A 22,849-nucleotide genomic window follows, 5' to 3' on the forward strand; every position below is an offset into this window, starting at 1 on the left:
TATCTGAGTATAAATCTGCCTCCCTGAGGAACAGTAAAGTCATGAAGAACAAGGGCTGGGCCTTACTTGTCTTTGTATTTCCAGTGACTAACTGAGCACTTGGCATATATTATATATACACATATATGTTATATAGAGAGGTATATAAGTAATATATGTAAATAAATGTATATAGGAGAGAAGGGAGGGAAAGGAAAAAAGTTTTATTTAGGAGTTCCCAGAATACATATTATTTATTCATAGCATATGTTTTTTAGTGTGTGTTAGGACTCATTTCTAGTTCTTTTGACATTCCTAGAAAAATTAATATCGATAAAACCTCTTTGAAGGCACTAGACCTCTGAGCAGAAGAAATCACAGTATTACAAACTCTTGTACCAAGTATCTCTCTCCTCCATTACAATTCCGTATTTGACTATTGCTTAAAACATTTGATTCATGCTCCTCTGCTATAAGACTGAGCATTCCACAAGAACAGAGACCACATCTATTTTTGTTCATTGGTGAATTTCTACTGCCCATGGATGGTGTTCCATAAATTTGTTGATTGAAAAATGAAATAAATCTATTAAAAGACCGGTCAAAGAGAAGGAAAACGTAAGCAGATCCAAACACTTCAGCATACTAAGTACTTCTCTATTTTTTATTGTAAAAAGAAATTAACCGTGACTACATAAATACATGAATTAACGCTGGCACCCTCGCAAGGTGTGTGGATCAGGTGGTAAGTGAGGTGTACCTCAAGTGAGAAGAGAGTTGGTGTTCCAGAACACAAAAGGCAATGAACGATACTGGCACTTCTGCTGGTTCCTATACTTTCAGCCAACTGTGAACAATAGGTACTTACGCATGTCCAGTACCATGGATTTATGAAAATTATCTAGTTTTAGCTAAATTAATCCTTACAAAATAGGCTAGTGGCTAAAAAAGATTATTGCAAAGATCCACAGATTGAAGATAATATTGAACTAGTAATAGTAATACCACTAATACCATGAAAATAGCAAAGTTGACACTTCTTGTGCTCCTAACATGAATTCATCAGCCACACTATGACTTCAAAACAATGACTGTCAATCATATGGTCCATAGCAGATACTTAGAAAAAAAGAAACACACTTAATCTGCCCCTTCAAGGTAAAAGTGATGTTTTAACAATGATTTTAAAAAAAGAAAAAAAAAAGTTATTGCTTTTTGAAAGCAAAATATAACAAGAAACTCAAGTTTTTAATATAAAATTGTAAAAATGGATGTTTTGAAATGTTTCCATTGTTATACAATTTGGGGACCTAAAATGACCTAACCTTATAAACTACAAAACTGCTCATATCTATACACTTAAATTTTCTAACAAAATTTTATAACCAGTTTTTAAAGATGCCAACTGAAGAATAATCGAAGATTATGAAATCATTTTTAAAAATCTAAAAATGCAGCACCTTTCAATTAGTCCATAAGAACTGACTGACATCATGAAAGATGGAAGTTTATTAGCTGGATTTCAAAATGAATCTGAATATAATCAGTGAACAGGGTTAAAAAATAAGTATTATGATTTAGTAAGTTGAGCTCACTTCTTCCTAAGATATAAGATATCTTTTTCAGTTATGATAACCATTAAAACCAAAACTAAGTATCAAAATATACAAAACTTACAACCGGACCTCTGTATTTCCACACTGCAAGTTGTTAAAGCAAAATAAAAAAAATAAAGAATATTGAATCATATTGCTTTCACCAAAAGTAGGATTAACAATATGAACAGTTTTCTATACCTCTTAAAGTAAAATAAAAATATATTAAAATTTATTTCTTTCTCATTTTTCCACTTTTATGTATGTTAATAGCATATATAATAAATTAGTAAAGTAGTAAGTACACTTGTAATTTTAAAATAAAGGCACATACGTTACAGGGAATGCATGTTCAACAAAGTTTAGAGATTACTACTTTAGGCATCAGGAAGCAGTTGAAAGATTTTAAGCCAAAGGAGTAAAAAAAAAAAAAGAAAAAAAGAATAAGATTTGAATTTTAGAAAAATAATTCTAGAGGATAATGGGCAGGTAAAAAGTTTCTGGAAGTTAAAGTGATTAAAAATAAAAAATCCCTGTTACTGTGCTAATAGCAGAGAGCATCCCACAAGCTCCCTGTATCTTTGGATCCTCTTGCAGGACACATAGGTATATTTTAACAGAAGACTTCTGCAGAGCAAGACCTCCTAGTCTGTGGTCTAACTCAGAAGGCAATGGGGGCCAAAGAAAAAGGCAAGGCAGGGCCATGAGAGGGGAACTGAGCAATACTGGCTTCTAGGACTATTGGCATGCCTTATTATTATTCATCTGCAGGCTAGGAGTCAGGCTAGGAAAGATTGAGCACCTCTCTCTTCTATTTCCATTTATAATTTTTTTAAGTTATAGAAGTTTTTTTTAAACAATTTGAATAACAGTAATTTATAAAATGAAACGTAAAATATTGCCTCCCTATCAGTGAAGTGATAGGCACTTCACTGAAGTCCACACACGATAATCACTGTCGGCAGTTCAATGCATTTCCTTCCTGAACTTTTTTTTCTGCAAATATACTTTTATGTGTACATGTATATGTATGTACATACACATTTATATCGTTTTTATATTATTTGACTTTATAAAACACTAGGCTCATATTCATACTGTTCTGAAACTTGCTTCTTTCACTTCGCAATATATGATGGCCATCCTTTTAGGAAGTCCACATGGAAATGGTTCCTTTTTTGCAGCTGCAGGGAATGTTATCTTACTGATACAACATAGGTTATTTAACCATTCCTTTAATGATGGACATCAGCCGTGTCACTTTTATAATAAAGCAGCAACGGACATTCTTTACGTACATCCTAAAACACTTCTTTGAGGAGGATGGACTCCTGGAAATAGAGTTTTTAGGTGAAAGGGTAAGTAGGTTTAAAATGTTAATCGCTACTGCAGAATAGCTATACTAACTTACACTTCAAACAATAAAATTCAGCCATCCATTCTAACTTTCTTTTCTTATTAAAAATTTTTAAGTAGATTCCTAGATTTAGGGAAAGATCTCAGAAAACAAGTCCCTCAATTTATATATTAGAAAATGAAGGTTCAGAGAGAGTAAGATTATGGACTCAAGATCTCAAAACCCCTGACAGGATGACTGACCAGGAGTTCTCTGAACAGTGGTTACTGCTGAAAGCCAGGATGGCAACTTGAGTTAACTGACTTCAAATATAATGTGTGTTCCATCAGAGTTACTAACAAGCAGGAAAGGGAACTGTCAACTCCTTTTCCTTGCCTACCCCGCGGCAAGAAAAGAAAAGAAGTACATTCCTAAAAGATACAAAAACAAGAGGGAGCCGGAAAGGAGGATTCTCAAACTAGGTGGAGTAATGGGCACCCAGAGCTTAAGGTATCATAAGTTCAGCTGCATGAAGGGAGCAAGTGTGGCGGAAAAGACTCTGACACGGGATGACCTTAGCAAAAACCCTTCCACGGCCTCAGTGGGTTGTATGAAAAGTTTCTTGGTTCTAAATATCTCCATGTGGCATCCAAAATGAATGCCAGTACTGAAACCAAATTCTGAAGAGAAATATCAGAAAAGAACTAACATCCCACAATGAAGAAACATCTTCAAAGAAGATGTTGTTAAAAAAATACCACAAAAGTACTTTCCAACAAATTCCAGGCCTAAAAGTAAAGCTTTAAAATGAAGCTCCAAGCACAGAAGTCTTGAATCCTTTGCTCTGTGCCTGAAGAGGCCCATTTAAAGGAAGGCATTTCTAACCAGATAACTGTCTTTATTTGACCAGACCTATGGGGCATAGCAATGAGAAAAGAAGGTGGCAACTACACCTTTTGAAATAATAGCAAGATCTAGAAGAAAAGTCAGCACACTTCTTCTATAAAGGGCCAGAGAGCAAATATCTTAGGCTTTGCAGGCCATATGGCCTCTGTTGCAACTATTCAACTCTGCTCTTGTAGTGCAAAAAAATAGCCATAGACAATATATAACCAAATAAGCATGGCTGTGTTCCAATGCAACTTCATGAATGCTGAAATTTGAATTTTACATAATTTTCATGAAAAATTATTGTTTTGATTTTTTTCAACCATTTAAGAATATGAAAACCAGTCTTAGCTCACGGGCTGTACATAAACAGTCAGTGGGCTACATTTAGCTTGGAGACCATCATTGGCCAAGCTCTGGTACAGAGTACTGAGTTCCCAATCGTACGGAACTTGAATGTTGGTGGAAAGATGGGAATATCTGAGGCCAGCTCCTAGGACAGTTAAGTCAGAAGGCAGAAAGATAGAAACATGATGTTCTTTTTTTTTTTTTTTTTTTGACACATTTATTTTTTGAAATGATTACCAGAAGGATACTTTTACATCCATCACCTCACAGTTACCTTTTTTTTTCACACACACACACACTGTATTTTATTTTTTACAAGAGATAAACTGACCCCAAGCATTGTAAATGGATGACCACGACAAAAGCAATGATTGCAGTTACCAAACACAAAACACACTCATACTAAGAAACATGATGTTCTTAAAGAGTTTCACATATTTACCTTAAATCTCTTCTCTTGCTGAATTCCTCTGGTGGAATTGTCCAAGGCAGGCCTTGAGGGAGACATTCTAAAACTTCTGAAGAAAAATCAGAGAAATCCACTCCATACTCTGTTAGTATCCCTTCTGTTTCAGGCTCGATTTCACCAGCCTGCCCAAGACTCTTAGCCAGCTGCCTGTGGACAGGACAGAGAGGAATAAGCATGTTAGTGAGTAATGAAACATAGGTGACCCATTTCCTCTCTAAAAGTGAGGGTAGTAGGAAAGTCTTCAAAACCTCCTACCCCTCCCCCAGAAGGAACACCATCACCAGTGAACGGGGTGGGGGCGCAAGCAGAAGAGATGAGGATACTCTTGTCCTGCTAATGTCATGACTACAGTATAATTTTACCTTTCCTCAGGAATTCCAACCCAGGGAGTAGGGCCAGACGGCCCTTCTTAGGACACTGGAAGTTGTTCTTCATGGAGAATTAAAAGCTTTTGTCAATTATTTCTCTTGTAAACACCTTTAGAGATAATTCTGATCAACCCAGTTTGCTGTTAAATCATTAGTTTCACAGTGCCTATACCTTACGTCATGCTTACTAGATTAGATCTCATGTTTTTATTTATTTCACAATTCTACTAATTTGTCCCTTAATGTTTTAAAATATTTTATCTGAACACAAAAGTAATATATGTTCACTCTAGAGAAGTTAGAAAAGAAAGAAATATACCAAGAAGAAAATTTAAATGATCTTTAATCCAGTCACCCAGCAAACAACCATTCACATTTTAAGGTACTGGTCCATTAAAAGTAAGATTGCATTTAACAGGACGGTCCTGATGCTATGAGTAGGATTCCATCTTTTAGAGGGCTGATCTCACTCTTTTTTTTGCTGTACGCAGGCCTCTCACTGCTGTGGCCTCTCCCATTGCGGAGCACAGGCTCCGGACACACAGGCTCCGCGGCCATGGCTCGCGGGCCCAGCCGCTCCGCGGCATGTGGGATCTTCCGGGATCGGGGCACGAACCCGTGTCCCCTGCATCGGCAGGCGGACTCTCAACCACTGCGCCACCAGGGAAGCCCTGATCTCACTCTTTTATCTGTGGGACATCTACACATATATCAAAATTGATAATTCTCAATTCTTCTAAGTATTGGCATGCCATATACAGACCACAAGTCTAAAGTTAAGTGCTGAATATAGATAGTCAATAAGGAAACATGACATAAGTCTCAAAACAGCTACCTTTGTTGAGGGTGCTGGGGAGACGAGAGAAGGCTACCTCTTCCATTGCATAGGTCTACTCATCCACCACGGTGATCCAGGAATCCACCCTCAGTAATTCCTGCAAGGAGCTTAGCTCTGGCATTAGGGTCTTCTCTGGGGCCATTCAATTTCTTTGAAGAAGATTCTGTTTCCTACATAAGGGTAGATGCCTGGCTACTAGAGTTCTTAGGTACACAGTGGTGGAGTGGGACTGGGGATGTGGTTGCCTTACATGCAGACTTTTAACAAATTCCCATTTTCAGCCTCACTACTGGAACGTGGCAGTGGTGGCAGAATGGCTGGCCCCATTTCTCATATGCCAGCCAAGAGAGACCAGCCCACTGTTGACACATACACCTGCCCACCAGCACAGGCTCAAGGCAGCCTGTGGGTTGACCTGTGGGCTCCAGGTGGCCTGTAGGCATTCCACATACAATGGTGGCTCAGAGCAGTGCCTTCTCCTCAAATGTAGGTGGTGATCTCCCAGAAAGCACATCAAAAAGCCAAAGATAGCAAAAATACATGGGAAAAAAATAACAGAAAGCTATCTGGAAGATCCACAAATATATGAAAATTAAACAACCAATGGATTAAAGAAGAAGTACAAAGAGAATTGAAAATATTTTGAACTGAATAAAACACAACATATCAATGTTTGTAAGAAGCAGCTAAAGCAGTGCTTTGAGGGAAATTTATAGCATTAAACGCTCATATTAGAAAAGAAGAAATGTGTCAGTGACCTAAACTTCTACCTTAAAAAACTGAAAAAAGAAAAGCAAATTAGATCCCAGGTAAGCAGAAGGAAGGAAATAATAAAGAAATAAGAATCAATGAATAGAAAATGAAGAAACAATAAAGAAAACCAATAAAATCAAAAGCTGATTCTTTGAAAAGATAATAAAATAGGTAAGCTTCTGGTGAGGCTGAGCAAGAAAAATAAGGAAGAAGTTACCCATATCAGGAATGAGAGAACATTTTTATAGATCCTATGAGTATTAAAAGAATAATAAAGGAATTATGAGCGACTTTAGGCCAACAAATTCAACATCTTGGATGAAATGGGTAAACTCCTTGAAAGACGCACACTGCCTAAGACTCCTCAAGCAGATACCACTACCTAAATATTCCTTTATCTACTAAAGAAACTGAATTCATAGTTTAAAATGTTCCCACCAAGAAAAATCCAGGCCCAGATGGTTTCACTGGAGAATGCTACTAAGTCTTCAAGGAAGAATTAATACTAATTCCATAGAAACTCTTTCAGAATGCAGACTAGGACAGAACACATCCTAACTAGTTTTATGAAGCCAGCATCACCCTGAAAACAAAATCAGACAAAGGATTCATGAGAGCAATATCCCTCGTGGAAAACAGACTTAAAATTCTTATGAAATATTAGCCAATAGAATTCAGCAATATATAAAATGATAATACAACATTCAAGACCAAGTAATTCAAGATCTGTCTGACATTCAAAAATTAATCAATTTAATTCATCAATTAGCAAACAATGAAAAAACACATACAATTATCTCAATAGAAGCAAAAAAGCATTTAACAAAATTCAACATCTATTCATGATCAAAACACTCAGCAAATGAGTAACGAACAGGAAGGTCCTCAACTTAATAGTGAAAGACTAAATGCTCTCCTCCAGATCAGGAAGACAAAGGTGTTCACTCTCACCAATAGTATTAAACATGGTATTGGAAGTCCTAGTGAGAACCATAAAGCAAGAAAAAGAAAGAGGGCCTCCCTGGTGGCGCAAGTGGTTGAGAGTCCGCCTGCCGATGCAGGGGATATGGGTTCGTGCCCCGGTCTGGGAGGATCCCATATGCCGCGGAGCGGCTGGGCCCGTGAGCCATGGCCGCTGAGCCTGCGCGTCCGGAGCCTGTGCTCCGCAACGGGAGAGGCCACAACAGTGAGAGGCCCGCATACCGCAAAAAAAAAAAAAAAAAAAAGAAAAAAAAAAGAAAAAGAAAGAATAGGTATACAAATCAGAAAGGAAGACTTCCACATTGCATGTAAGTGGACCGAAGGACTACAATTCCCGTTACAGAAGCCTCCTACTTAATGCCTGGCATCTCTTTATAGAAGACTCCTCTAACTCTAGGAAAGTAGTACACTGTGAAACTATTGTGAAAGCCAGCACACTGTATGACTTAGACTCTGCTTCAATTCAAGACTTTGAATGTGAAGAGAATGACACAAACATAAACAGGTGCTTAGGACTCACGGCAGCTAGAGTGGTTCCCACTGAAAGTAGTGGTGGTAGCAATACCCAACGGCAATGCTGTCCTGCAAGAGCAGTGGTTGAACCATTAAACAACTGTTGCCATTGTGGCCAAACTAATCCTGATAAAAGACTATGGTTGAACTTCTTCTTCTTGGCTTTCCAGACTGGCCTTTGTTCCTACTCATAACTTTCTCAGGACATTCAAGACTCTTACTGTTTCTATGAGCCCTTCAGTATCCTTCTAATAAATTCCTTTTCCAACCACAGTTGGTTTCTCCTGTTTGCAACCAAGAATCTAGACAGTTAAAGACTCAGGTCTCATTAATTTTAAAAATGACAGCATTATGACCGGTGTTCACTAGAATGCAGTTCCTGTTGAGGATTTGGGGAACCTATTGTCACCTCTGAAGTTTGAAGAACATTTTGGAAATTAATATTTTTTAAATTAATGGGACCTGAGTTACCTCCAGCCCATCTAAACAATTATTCTCACAGGTTCCTGAGGTTCTGTTCTCTACATCCATCTCCTAATACTAATGGGTTTGTCTGGGTTCTTGGTTGTAAGCATGAGAAACTAACTCCAGATGGAAAAGAAATTTATTGGAAAGATACCAAAGAGCTCAAAGAAACAGTGAGAGACCTGGAGAACCTGAAAAGAGGGTGGAAACAAAAGAATTACATGTTCAACCTCTAAAGTCTTGATTCCAGGCTAAGATGGAAACTCAGTGACTTCCTATGTGTATCAAAAAATTATTTTGAATCTATTGCAGCTGCCAGGCTAAGACGGCAACAAAATAAATAAACAAAAATTAAAATCCGGCTTCCAGTGTCCTTGTCCCCACACTGAGCCACAGCCACCCCCCGCCTCTGCAGGAGACCCACCAATACTAGCAGGTGTTCCAATGTGATGCTGAATAAGAATGTTGAGAGAAGACCTACCACCAGTCCCTCCCATCAGGAAGCTTGCACAAGCCTCTTAGATAGCCTCATCCACCAGGGGGCAGATAGCAGAAGCAAGAAGTATTACAATTCTGCAGCCTGTGGAACGAAATCCACATTCACAGAAAGACAGACAAAATGAAAAGGCAGAAGACTATGTACCAGATGAACAAACAAGATAAAACCCCAGAAAAACAACTAAATGAAGTGGAGATAGGCAACCTTCCAAAAAAAGAATTCATAATGACAGATATGATGATACAGGACCTGGGAAAAAGAATGGAGGCAAAGATCGAGAAGATGCAAGAAATGTTTAACAAAGACCTAGAAGAATTAAAGAACAAACACCTAGGAGAATTAAAGAACAAACAAACAGAGATGAACAATACAGTAACTGAAATGAAAAATACACTACAAAGAATCAATAGCAGAATAACTGAGGCAGAAGAACGGATAAGTGACCTGGAAGACAGAATGGTGGAATTCACTGCCACAGAACAGAAGAAAGAAAAAAGAATGAAAAGAAATGAAGACAGCCTAAGACACCTCTGGAACAACATTAAACATATTCACATTACAGGGATCCCAGAAGGAGAAGAGAGAGAGAAAGGACCCGAGAAAATATCTGAAGAGATCATAGTTGAAAACTTCCCTAACATGGGAAAGGAAATAGCCACCCAAGTCCAGGAAGCACAGAGAGTCTCAGGCAGGGTAAACCGAGGAGAAACACGCTGAGACACATAGTAATCAAACTAACAAAAACTAAAGGCAAAGAAAAATTACTGAAAGCAACAAGGGAAAAACGACAAATAACATACAAGGGAACTCCCATAAGGTTAACAGCTGATTTCTCAGCAGAAACTGTGCAGGCCAGAAGGGAGTGGCATGATATATTTAAAGTGATGAAAGGGAAGAACCTACAACCAAGATTACTCTACCCAGCAAGGACCTCACTCAGATTCGATGGAGAAATCAAAAGCTTTACAGACAAGCAAAAGCTAAGAGAATTCAGCACCACCAAATCAGCTTTACAACAAATGCTAAAGGAACATCTCTAAGTGGGAAAAACAAGAGAAGAAAAGGACCTACAAAATAAACCCATAACAACTAAGAAAATGGTAACAGGAACATACATATCAATAATGACCTTAAACATGAATGGATTAAATGCTCCAACCAGAAGACACAGGCTCGCTGAATGGATACAAAAACAAGACCCATATATATGCTGCCTACAGGAGACCCACTTCAGACCTAGGGACACATACAGACTGAAAGCGAGGGGATGGAAAAAGATATTCCATGCAAATGGAAATCAAAAGAAAGATGGAGTAGCAATACTCATATCAGATAAAATAGACTTTAAAATAAAGACTGTTACAAGAGACAAGGAAGGACACTACATAATGATCAAGGGATCAATCCAAGAAGAAGATATAACAATTATAAATATATATGCACCCAACATAGGAGCACCTCAATACATAAGGCAACTGCTAACAGTTATAAAAGAGGAAACTGACAGTAACATAAAAATAGTGGGGGACTTTAACACCTCACTTACACCAATGGACAGATCATCCAAACAGAAAATTAATAAGGAAACACAAGCTTGAAATGACACAACAGACCAGATAGATTTAACTGATACTTATAGGGTATTCCATCTAAAAACACCAGATTACACTTTCTTCTCAAGTGCATATGGAACATTCTCCAGGATAGATCACATCTTGGGTCACAAATCAAGCCTCAGTAAATTTAAGAAAATTGAAATCATATCAAGCATCTTTTTCAGCCACAACGCTATGAGATTAGAAATCAATTACAGGGGGAAAAAATGTAAAAAACACAAACACATAGAGGCTAAACAATACGATACTAAATAACCAAGAGATCACTGAAGAAATCAAAGAGGAAATCAAAAACTACCTAGAGACAAATGACAATGAAAACATGACGATCGAAAACTTATGGGATGTAGCAAAAGCAGTACTAAGAGGGAAGTTTGTAGCAATACAATCCTACCTCAAGAAACAAGAAAAATCTCAAACAATCTAACATTACACCTAAAGGAACTAGAGAAAGAAGAACAAACAAAACCCAAAGTTAGTAGAAGGAAAGAAATCATAAAGATCAGAGCAGAAATAAATGAAACAGAAACAAAGAAAACAATAGCAAAGATCCATAAAACTAAAAGCTGGTTCTTTGAGAAGATAAACAAAATTGATAAACCTTTAGCCAGACTCATCAAGAAAAAGAGGGAGAGGACTCAAATCAATAAAATTAGAAATGAAAAAGGAGAAGTTACAACAGACATAACAGAAATAAAAAAGCATCCTAAGAGACTACTACAAGCAACTCTATGCCAATAAAATAGACAACCTGGAAGAAATGGACAAATTCTTAGAAAGGTATAACCTTCCAAGACTGAACCAGGAAGAAACAGAAGATATGAACAGACCAATAACAAGTAATGAAATTGAAACTGTGACTAAAAATCCTACAACAAACGAAAGTCCAGGACCAGATGGCTTCACAGGCGAATTCTATCAAACATTTAGAGAAGAGCTAACACCCATTCTTCTCAAACTCTTCCAAAAAATTGCAGAGGAAGGAACACTCCCAAACTCATTCTACGAGGCCACCATCACCCTGATACTAAAAGAGACAGAGATACTACAAAAAAAGAAAATTACAGACCAATATCACTGATGAATATAGATGCAAAAATCCTCAACAAAATACTAGCAAACAGAACCCAACAACGCATTAACAGGATCATACACCATGATCAAGTGGGATTTATCCCAGGGATGCATGGATTCTTCAGTATATGCAAATCAATCAATGTGATACACCATATTAACACACTGAAGAATAAAAACCATATGATCATCTCAATAGATGCAGAGAAAGTTTTCAACAAAACTGAACACCCATTTATGATAAAAACTCTACAGAAAGTGGGCATAGAGGGAACCTACGTCAACATAATAAAGGCCGTATAAGACAAACCCACAGCAAACATCATTCTCAATGGTGAAAAAATGAAAGCATTTCCTCTACGATCAGGAACAAGACAAGGATGTCCACTCTCGCCACAATTATTCAACATAGTTTTGGAAGTCCTAGCCATGGCAATCAGAGAAGAAAAAGAAATAAAAGGAATACAAATTGGAAAAGAAGAAGTAAAACTGTCACTATTTGCACATGACATGATACCATACATAGAGAATCCTAAAGAAGCCACCAGAAAACTACTAGAGCTAATCAATGAATTTGGTAAAGTTGCAGGATACAAAATTAATGCACAGAAATCTCTTGCACTCCTATACACTAACAACAAAACACCAGAAAGAGAAATTAAGGAAACAATCCCATTCACCATTGCAACAAAAAGAATAAAATACCTAGGAATAAACCCACCTAAGGAGGTAAAAGACCTGCACTCAGAAAACTATAAGACACTGATGAAAGAAATCAAAGATGACACAGACAGATGGAGAGATATACCATGTTCTTGGACTGGAAGAATCAACATTGTGAAAATGACTATACTACCCAAAGCAATCTACAGATTCAGTGCAATCCCTATCAAATTACCAGTGGCCTTTTTTTCCAGAATTAGAACAAATATCTTAAAATTTGTATGGAGACATAAGACCCCAAATAGCCAAAGCAGTCTTGAGGGGAAAAAAAAAACGTAGTTGGAGGAATCAGACTCCCTGACTTCAGACTATACCACAAAGCTACAGTAATCAAGACAATGTGGTACTGGCACAAAAACAGAAATATAGATCAATGGAACGGATAGAAAGCCAGAGATAAACCCACATACCTATGGTCAACTAATCTATGACAAAGGAGGCAAAGATATACAATGGAGAAAAGACAGTCTCTTCAATAAGTGGTGCTGGGAAAACTGGACAGCTACATGTAAAAGGATGAAATTAGAACACTCCCTAACACACACCATACACAAAAATAAACTCAAAATGGATTATAGACCTAAATGTAAGACCGGACACTATAAAACTCTTAGAGGAAAACATAGGAGGAACACACTTTGACATAAATCACAGCAAGATCTTTTTTGATCCACCTTCTAGAGTAATGGAAATAAAAACAAAAATAAACAAATGGGACCTAATGAAACTTAAAAGCTTTTGCACAGCAAAGGAAACTACAAACAAGATGAAAAGACAACCCTCAGAATGGGATAAAATATTTGCAAACAAATCAACGGGCAAAAGATTAATGTCCAAAATATATAAACAGATCATGCAGCGCAATATTAAAAAACAAAACCCAATCCATAAATGGGCAGAAGACCTAAAGAGACATTTCTCCAAAGAAGACATACAGATGGCCAAGAAGCACATGAAAAGCTGCTCAACATCACTAATGATTAGAGAAATGCAAATCAAAACTACAATGAGGTATCACCTCACACCAGTTAGAATGGGCATCATCAGAAAACCTACAAACAACAAATGCTGGAGAGGGTGTGGAGAAAAGGGAACCCTCTTGCACTGTTGGTGGGAATGTAAATTGATACAGCACTATGGAGAACAATACGGAGGTTCCTTAAAAAACTAAAAATAGAATTACCATATGGCCCAGCAATCCCACTACTGGGCATATACCCAGAGAAAACCATAATTCAAAAAGACACATGCACCCCAACGTTCACTGCAGCACTATTTACAATAGCCAGCTCATGGAAGCAACCTAAATGCCCATCAACAAATGAATGGATAAAGAAGATGTGGTACAAATATACAATGGAATATTACTCAGCTGTAAAGAGGAATGAAAGTGGGTCATTTGTTGAGACGTGGCTGGACCTAGCAACTGTCATACAAAGTGACGTAAGCCAGAAGGAGAAAAACAAATATTGTATATTAATGCATATATGTGGAATCTAGCAAAATGGTACAGATGAAGCAGTTTGCAAGGCAGAAATAGAGACACAAATGTAGAGAACAAATGTATGGACATCAAGGGGGGAAAGTGGCAGGGTGGGTGGTGGTGGTGGAGGGATGAACTGGGAGGTTGGGATTGACATATATACACTAATATGTATAAAATAGATAACTAATAAGAACCTGCTGTATAAAAAATAAATAAATAAAATAAAATAAACAGAAGACCCAAAAAACAATAAATAAATAAATAAATGAAAATCCAAGGGTGATAAGTCACTATATTGTTGAATTCAGAGTCTTACTAAGTCTCTTACATGAAAAGTAGGAGTACTAATCAGAAAGAGTAAGACTCAAGAGAACCAAACCATATATATATATATATATATATATATATATATATATATATTTCATATATGTATATACATAGAAATACAAGATTAGGAAACACAAGATATAGGAAGATGCAGAAAGGTCTGAGTACCTTGGATGGCTAGTTCTAACTGACCTTTCATTGTCACAAGTCATAAATGGACTATGATAGCATATCCATCCTAAGCAGTGGTCTGTGAAAAGACAGTAGAGCAGAAACTTCCTCCCTGCAGGCAGAACTTCAAGCAATATATCCATGGTCTACTTTGGCTGAGGAAAGATGGCCTGACGGGCAGAGGCTACATGTTTAGCCAGATGGATAGGGACCTAAAAGAAGAAAGATTGGCGGACTGGTGACAAAGACATCTGGGGAACAGACATGGAGACACGGGCCAATTGCAATGGGCCCAGAGTATGATTATTTGTATTCCATGAGAATGGTCAGCAAAAGACTCCCACTGTGGAAGCAAGATGACCTTGAGAATGTCAACCAACCCCCTTCCCCAGGCACTGCAGTGCTTGCTCAGTGGGCATAAGAACAAAGTACCTGGTGACAGGAAATGAGCTCCACAGCATGAGCTTCCTCTCACTAATGCTAACCAACCCTTACAGGATGCCAGCTGTCCAGCAGCAGCAACCAACTCTGTGCCCCTGATACAGAACCACGGCAGGAGGACCCAGCAACCAGCTGATAGCAGATTTAGTTCACTGAGTTCTTCTATGATGAAGAGGACAGTAATCTTTCTCCATTAAAAGAAACACTAATTCTGGGTTTGGGTTTGCTGTCTTCATTTGTTCTACCCACCTTGCTTATAAACACCACAGTCCATAGATTTACCAAATACTGTTTAAGCTATTATGTTACCTCACTCAGTACTGTTTGTAATCAAGAATTTCACCTTACAGAAGTAGAGAAGTCCTCTGAATTCACTGATTAGAATGATGTATAGCGTACTGACGGGCTAAATCGGGAGGTAACATCTTATGAGGTTGGGATATAACGTTGCTTTTATTATTCGAGAGTCGTGCACATCGTCTGGGGACCAAGAGTACAAGGAAGGGGTTGGGCCTTTCACTGTCATACTTAAGACTCACTCACAGTAATACTCACTTCTACATTTGAGAGACTTTAGTACCTCTGAGGACTGTTGTGATTTCTCTGAATTCAAAGCTAAGACTCTAAGAATCACAACGGATTTATTAACAAGGCATGAAATATACTTCCTACTTCCCTCCTGAAAAGAACAACGTGCAATTCGAGTCAGCTGAGAGATGACTCAGAAGTAAGGGTGCAAGAATGGCAATTATATATATATATATAAAGAGGTTAATCGTATATTATGTTGATCCATATGAAATTACCAATATATCTGACCATTTTTTACCTATAAAACACAATTTCACATGATTCTCTCCTACAGTATTTTAAAAAACATGTAAAATAATTAACCATACATATAATCCAACAGCATACACAGTTTTTGGAAGAAGTATAAACAACAAAGTAGATCATATAGAGCTTATTAGAGAATTAAACTAATATGAAAAGAAACACATTCTAATATGTGGGTAGGAGTCTCAGTAACAGTCTTTGTGAGGCAGACTTAAAACACAGCGGCCATCCTACTCCTACTTGGTGAGACTGAAGTGGCCAAAAATGATCATCTTATGCTTGTTAATGGAGGGCTTAAACACCTGAACAAACAGCATTTTATAATATCCAACTTAAAAACTATAATGCTAAAATCTAAGAACTCATTATTTAAAGATGCGGGGCGGGGGGGAAGGTGGGGAGAGGAGCCATTCCAGGTGTTCCATTACAAAAAATACTGCCTGTAAAGAGGAAGAAAAGAACAAGCAAGGGAAATGGCAGAAGGAGAAAACATACTTTATAAGTAAACAGACACAGAAATGACTATCTTGACCAAAGATATTAGCAAGAACTCAAAAATTTATGAAAATATCACCACTAAAGAAGAGCTCAAAGCAAAGATCCAAGTGCATACAAAATAAATAAATTTCACAAAAGGAAATAAAAACTAGTGTGTTAGACTTAGGAAACAGGAAATAAGTAGAAAAGAAAAACAAAACCATCATAGAAATGAAAAGTCATACGGCAGATAACTAATGAAGAACTGACACTATTTGAAAAAAAATAAGGATCATAGAGAAAAGTCTGAGAGAAGTGGGAAAAAATGAAATTGGAACGTACTAAGAGTATAAAAAGATTATAGGGAAAACTGATATGAAAGGTAGGTGATGGAGATCAAACATTGGCATAACTAATATTCCTGAAGGAAGGAACTGCATATATGAAATAGAAAACATTTTCAAAAATATCACTAAGACAACTTTCCTGAAATAAAAGAAATTTTACAGACAGAAAGGGTATATACCATGTCTCAGGAAAAACTAATACAGAAAATTACCACTGAAGTTAGTGGACTTTAAAGATTAAGATTTTTAAATGCAAGAACTCAGAATGTAATTCTCACAAACCATTTCTGAAGGACTGCTAGATAAAGACGACAGCCTACCAAGAAATCGAGCAATTTCTCCAAAAAGAAGACTAGTGCTGAGTACTGGATCCACTTCTTTTGGGATGGAAAGGTGAAAGGAAAGGAGAACAAAAGTAAGCAGGTGATGATGGACCTAATATTCATCAGAACAAGTCATGTCAGTCATTAGATCTTTGCTGAAATTTAAAGGAAAAAAAAAAACCCTGTCTTTTATCTTATTTAATTTTATTGTTGCTTTGTGTTCTGGCAAAATTTTTTCACCAGGCTCTATTCTGAGTCCAAATAATCTTGATTTGTTCATTGAAATTATAACATGGCCTATAAAAACAAAATTATATTTTGATTAGGGCCTCCAAATGTGATCAATGACTCCAAGTTTCTATTAGTAGTAATTAACATTTATTTTACTAAGTTGCAGAGAATGTTTCTCAAATATCATATTTAAATAAATATATTATAGGTTTTCACTCAAGATGCATTTGATAGTAGCATAGACTAGATAGCTTGCAGGAGATAAAAATCTAACAGGTCAGCAATAAGAGCTCATGTATTCAGACCTTAGATGCCCCAGAAAGAATCATATGTTGTCTACTTATAAATTCTGCCATCACTCTAAAAACCAAAATACCTTGGGATCTAAACAAAAGCAGAAGCTAGTAAGGAACTGACTTACACATTGTGTATTTCTCTTACAGAAGGATTTGTTTTATATTTTTATTTCAGTGTAAATTTTATTTTAAATGAATACTGAAAGTAACTTTCCCTTTCACGTGTTACAGTTCAAATATTACAACTTTCTAAGCAGTTTCTGTCTTCTATTCACTGCCTGAAAAGATGTTAACAGCTGCTTTAGGACAACTATGATTCAATGTTGCATCAAAATGTCTAGCCAGGGGCTTCTCTCGTAGCACAGTGGATAAGAATCCGCCTGCCAATGCAGGGTACACAGGTTCAATCCCTGGTCCGGGAAGATCCCACATGCCGCGGAGCAACCAAGCCTGTGCACCACAACTACTGAGCCTGCGCTCTAGAGTCCATGAGCCACAGCTACTGAAGCCCACGCGCCTAGAGCCCGTGCCCTGCAACAAGAGAAGCCACTGCAATGAGAAGCCCGTGCACCACAACGAAGAGTAGCCCCTGCTCGCCGCAACTAGAGAGAGCCTGCGTGCAGCAATGAAGACCCAATGCAGCCAATAAATAAATAAATATATTTTTTAAATGGCCAATTCTCTTAAAAAGCAACCTACTCTGCACTGAAATATGTCCTTCAAAAATAACTTGGGGGACTTCCCTGGTGGCACAGTGGTTAAGAATCCGCCTGCCAATGCAGGGGACACGGGTTCGACATGGGTTCAAGCCCTGGTCCAGGAAGATCCCACATGCCACAGAGCAACTAAGCCCGTGCACTACAACTCCTGAGCCTGCTCTCTAGAGCCCATGAGACACAACTACTGAAGCCTGCGGGCCTAGAGCCTGTGCTCCGTGACAAGAGAAGCCACTGCAGTGAGAAGCCCGCGCACCACAACTAAGAGTAGCCCCTGCTTGCCCCAACTAGAGAAAGCCCGGGCACACCAACGAAGACCCAACACAGCCAAAAATAAAGAAATTAATTAATTAAAAAAAAATAAAAAGTTATGATTGATAAAGAATTTAAAAAAACAAAAACAAAAACAAATAACTTGGAAACTCTCACAGCCAAGAGGACCCTAAAGAGACATGACAACTAAATGTGATATACAGGTATTCTAAATGGGAGTCCTGAACAGAGAAAGGATGTTAGATTTTTTTTAAATCAAGGATTTCTGAATAAAGGTATGGACCCTAGTTAATAATAACATATTAGTTTTGGTTCATTAACTGTAACGAATGAACCATACTACATGATAACAATAGGGGAAACTAGGTGTGGCGGTATATGAGAACTCTCTGTACCATCTTGACAATTTTTCTGTAAATATGAAACTGTTCTAAAAAATAAAACTGAGACAAATGAGTAAAAGAAGTTATCTATATTTCCACTAATAGGTAAATGATAAACTGAACCATGGTATATTTGTTCAATTGATTATTATGCATTTAAAAAATAATTCTGAAAATGTAGCAACATAAAAATGACTATGACATAAAGTAAAAAAATAAAATGTATTTAGGAATAGTATAATTTAACTATGTAAAAACATTTATGAAAAGATTAAAAGGGAATGGCGTTAATTTTTTTTTAGAGAAAAAGGATTATGAGTGACTATTTTCTCTATTTTCTAAACTTCCTTTAATGTTGTAACATTTTTAATTTAAAAATTATAGAAACATTTATTATAATGAAACTATGGTGCCCAGTGCTGGTTGCCTAACCAACATTCAATCCCCTCTTCCTCTTTCCTAGTAGAAACCTAATCTTCTTCATAGAGGGAACTCATCTCATCTTTAGATCTTCATTATTCTAATAAAATCAGAGCATAGCTCCCCTGGAGACCATAACTGATATCATGGTTGGACCAAATTTCCCCCTTCCTTGTTTGATGTGATCAAGAAAGCATGCATCTTGACTACACTGGCAGCCATCTTCACAGCCATAGAGAATCCACTGCTAGATCACTGAAAACAGCAAAGGGCAATCTGATAATATCAAGTCACTGACTATACTAGGCCTGAAGCCTGCACAACCTCTGGATTCCCACTTATGTGAGATAATATATTCTCTTATTATTTAAGTCACTTTGGGTCAGGGTTTTCTATCACTTGGTGCTAAAAGCATCCTAACTAATATAAAAATATTTTAAAATATCTTCCATGAGAAGCAAACTTTCCTTTCCTTCCCTTCACTCTGCAACAGAAAATATAAAGCTCTTACTACCAAAAATAAAATCTCAGGACTGTTCACATCATGTATCTTGTAGATATTCAGTACACACTGACATGGTACGGTTGGTTCTAGAGCATAAAAATACTTAATGGCTCCTTCCTTAAGCAATGTATTTCTATCTTAAAGCCACTCCCTTTATGATTTCCATGTTGAACCAGGCCCCCCAAAAATAAAACAAGCTCATTTCACCTTCATGGAATATAGCAGCAAGACCAAGAAGTCATCCCTTCCCCAGAGCAGATCTCTCTCCTCAGTATTATCACTCTCCTTTGATTATATCTCCTTTCTGGCACATGCCTCTTTCTAGCTGTGTAATAGTGGTTTAGGTATTGTACATCTCTGATTTATTATAGATGAGGAGAATCATCCTAAAGAGAATAAACATTTCTTTGTTTCTGTATCTTACACTGATGCTTGTTCATCTTAAGTGCCCAATACATGATGGTTGAATAAATAAATAAACAAATTAATGCTCTTGAGCCTGGAAAAAAGGCATTCTATTCCTCCTTGAAACTCCAAAGGAAAACTAAGAAAACTGAAGATGGTAAAAAAATAAATAAAACCCAAAACAAGGATCTAGGTAAACACTTGAGTCCTTTAATAACCAGCTGCCACATTAGCAAAGTTATTAATACTAATATCAAAAAAATCAGGAACAAGAAAAAAATGCCTGCTACTATTTTTTTCACTCAAAATTGAACTGTCATTACTCATTTGTGTGGAAAATATCTCCTTCCCAATTGTGAGTTGCCAGTTCAGGAAGATTTGAAAAAGAAATAAAAGTTTTAGGGATTTGAAATGAAGAAACAAATCTGTTTACCAATGATATGATTATCTACATTAAAAATCCAAAGGAAACTATACCCAAAGTATTAAAATTAATAAGGGGATTTAGCAAGGTATCTGAATAAAGAATTAATATACAAAAATTAACTGTAATTTTATATACCAGCACGAAAAAGTTAGAAAATGCAACTTAAAGTGTCTGTTCTTCAGAAGTCAACATTAACAACACGAAAAGACAACTCTTAAACCAAGGAAAAGATATTTTCCATATTATTAACTGCTAAAAGACTACTTTCTAGAATATTTTTTGAACTCCAAAAAAAAAAATCAAATGACAAACAGCTCAGTTAAAAAAGAATGCTAAAATGAGTGAGTGAAAGTTTAAGCAAAAAGAGAATTGCAGAGTTTCAAAAAATATCTCCCAGAATATAGTATAATATTTACAAGGGAAAATAGTAAGTTAGGAATTCTGGCAGATACCATCTTAGCCAAGTGATCAAGGTTAACTTCACCAGTATACATACTGACATCACGTACCCCCTGATATGATGTACATCACTTTGTGGTATCCTTCCCAATAATGCTTAATCTCAGTCTAATCATGAGAAGACATAAGACAAACCCAAACTGAGGAACATTCAAAATCACTGACCAGTACTCTTCAAAAGTGTCAAGGTCATGAAAGACAAGGCTGAGGAATTATCACAAATTGGAAAAACTACAGTGACATGACAACTGCAATGTAGGATCCTGGAACAGATACTCAAACAGAAAAAGGAGGTTAGTGGAAAACCTGATAAGATCTGAATAAATTCTACACTTTATTTAACAGTATTGTACCAAAGTTAATGTCTTAGTTTTGGTAAATATTCTATGATAATATAAAGATGTTCACATAAGGAGAAGCTGGGTAAAGGGGATACAGAAACTCTCTGTACCATTTTTGCAATTTTAAATCTAAATTATCAAAACAAAAAATTAACTGTGAAAAAAATGAGTAAAACCATTAAAGGTAATCTCTAGGAGAGGAAACATAATGACCATAAATATATGAAAAGGTGCGCAATCTCATCAGTAATTAGGAAAATACAAATCGAAATCACAGTGAGATACCATTTTACATCCACTTGTTTGGCAAAAACTGAAGAGTCTAACAATATCACTTGTTGATAAGAATGTGAAGCAATGGAGTTTAAACACTGCTGGTAGGACTAAAAATGGGTACAGTCACTTTAGAAAATGATCTGGCTGTAAAGTTGTAAAGTTAAACATACACATATGTATCACAGATGATGCAGTAATTTTACTCTTAAGTAGAGTCTACAGAAACCAGTTAGTAAGCACTGGAATGTTCACAGGAACATTGTTTATAATAGCAAAACCTTCAGTTCAACCCAAACATGCACTGCTAGATAAACAAATTATAGTATATTTCAGGGAACAGAAATATTATGAATTAAAATGAATGAAATATATGAATATATCTTGGAAACATAATGTTAAATGAAAAAAAGCAAGTCGCAGAAGAATCTGCATAGCATGGTATTTTTTATAAGGTTCAAAAACAAGCAAATCTAACACTTTCAGGGATATAAATATGGGTAAATTATAAAGAAAAGTAGATGTTTGAGACAGTGGTTACCTCCTGGGAAAAAATTAGGGGTTAGGACAGAGAGGAACACACAGGGAGCTTCAACAGTATTGTGACAGATTTCTTAATCTGGGTGGCGAGTTCGAGGGTTGGTTTAAATACAAGAATTCAAAAATTACATAAGTGTTACATGTATTCTTTTATCTGTGAAACATACTTTGCAATTAACATTAATAAATATTTTTTTAATAAAGGAAACCTCATTTTATTTATTTCTTTATGTATGTATGTCTGCATTGGGTCTTTGTTGCTGTGCGCGGGCTTTCTCTACTTGTGGAGAGCGGGGGCTAGTCTTTGTTGTGGTGCGCGGGCTTCTCACTGCGGTGGCTTCTCTTGTTGCAGAGCACGGGCTCTAGGCACGCAGGCTTCAGTAGTTGTGGCACGTGGGCTCAGCAGTTGTGGCTCACAGGCTCTAGAGCGCAGGCTCAGTAGTTGTGACGCACGGGCTTAGTTGCTCCGCCAGTGCCCCACAACTACTTCCTGGGATCTTCCTGGACCAGGGCTCAAACCCGTGTCCCCTGCATTGGCAGGCGGATTCTTAACCACTGCACCACCAGGGAAGTCCAATAAATACTTTAAAACAATATTTTAGACAAATATATACCCAACCCTTAATAGTGATTATTTCAGGGGATGAAATTCTGGAAAATTTTCACTTTCTATAGCACATGTTTTAAATAATCTTAATATCAAATATATAATGAGTATGTATTGGA

At 36.9% G+C, this 22,849-nt stretch overlaps 1 protein-coding gene across 5 annotated transcripts in view; it reads right to left on the bottom strand.

Annotated features, from left to right (window-relative positions):
• The window catches only part of DIS3L2 (DIS3 like 3'-5' exoribonuclease 2), a 375,400-nt gene that overhangs the window by 181,392 nt on the left and 171,159 nt on the right, over positions 1-22,849 (bottom strand). For all 5 annotated transcript variants that reach the window (XM_060107077.1, XM_060107078.1, XM_060107079.1 and 2 more), the window contains one exon: positions 4,589-4,762. In XM_060107077.1, coding sequence (XP_059963060.1) covers positions 4,589-4,762 — 174 coding nt within the window. The remainder of the gene's footprint in view (positions 1-4,588; positions 4,763-22,849) is intronic.

The sequence above is a fragment of the Mesoplodon densirostris genome, chromosome 8, assembly GCF_025265405.1.
Source record: "Mesoplodon densirostris isolate mMesDen1 chromosome 8, mMesDen1 primary haplotype, whole genome shotgun sequence".
NCBI lineage: Eukaryota > Metazoa > Chordata > Mammalia > Artiodactyla > Ziphiidae > Mesoplodon > Mesoplodon densirostris.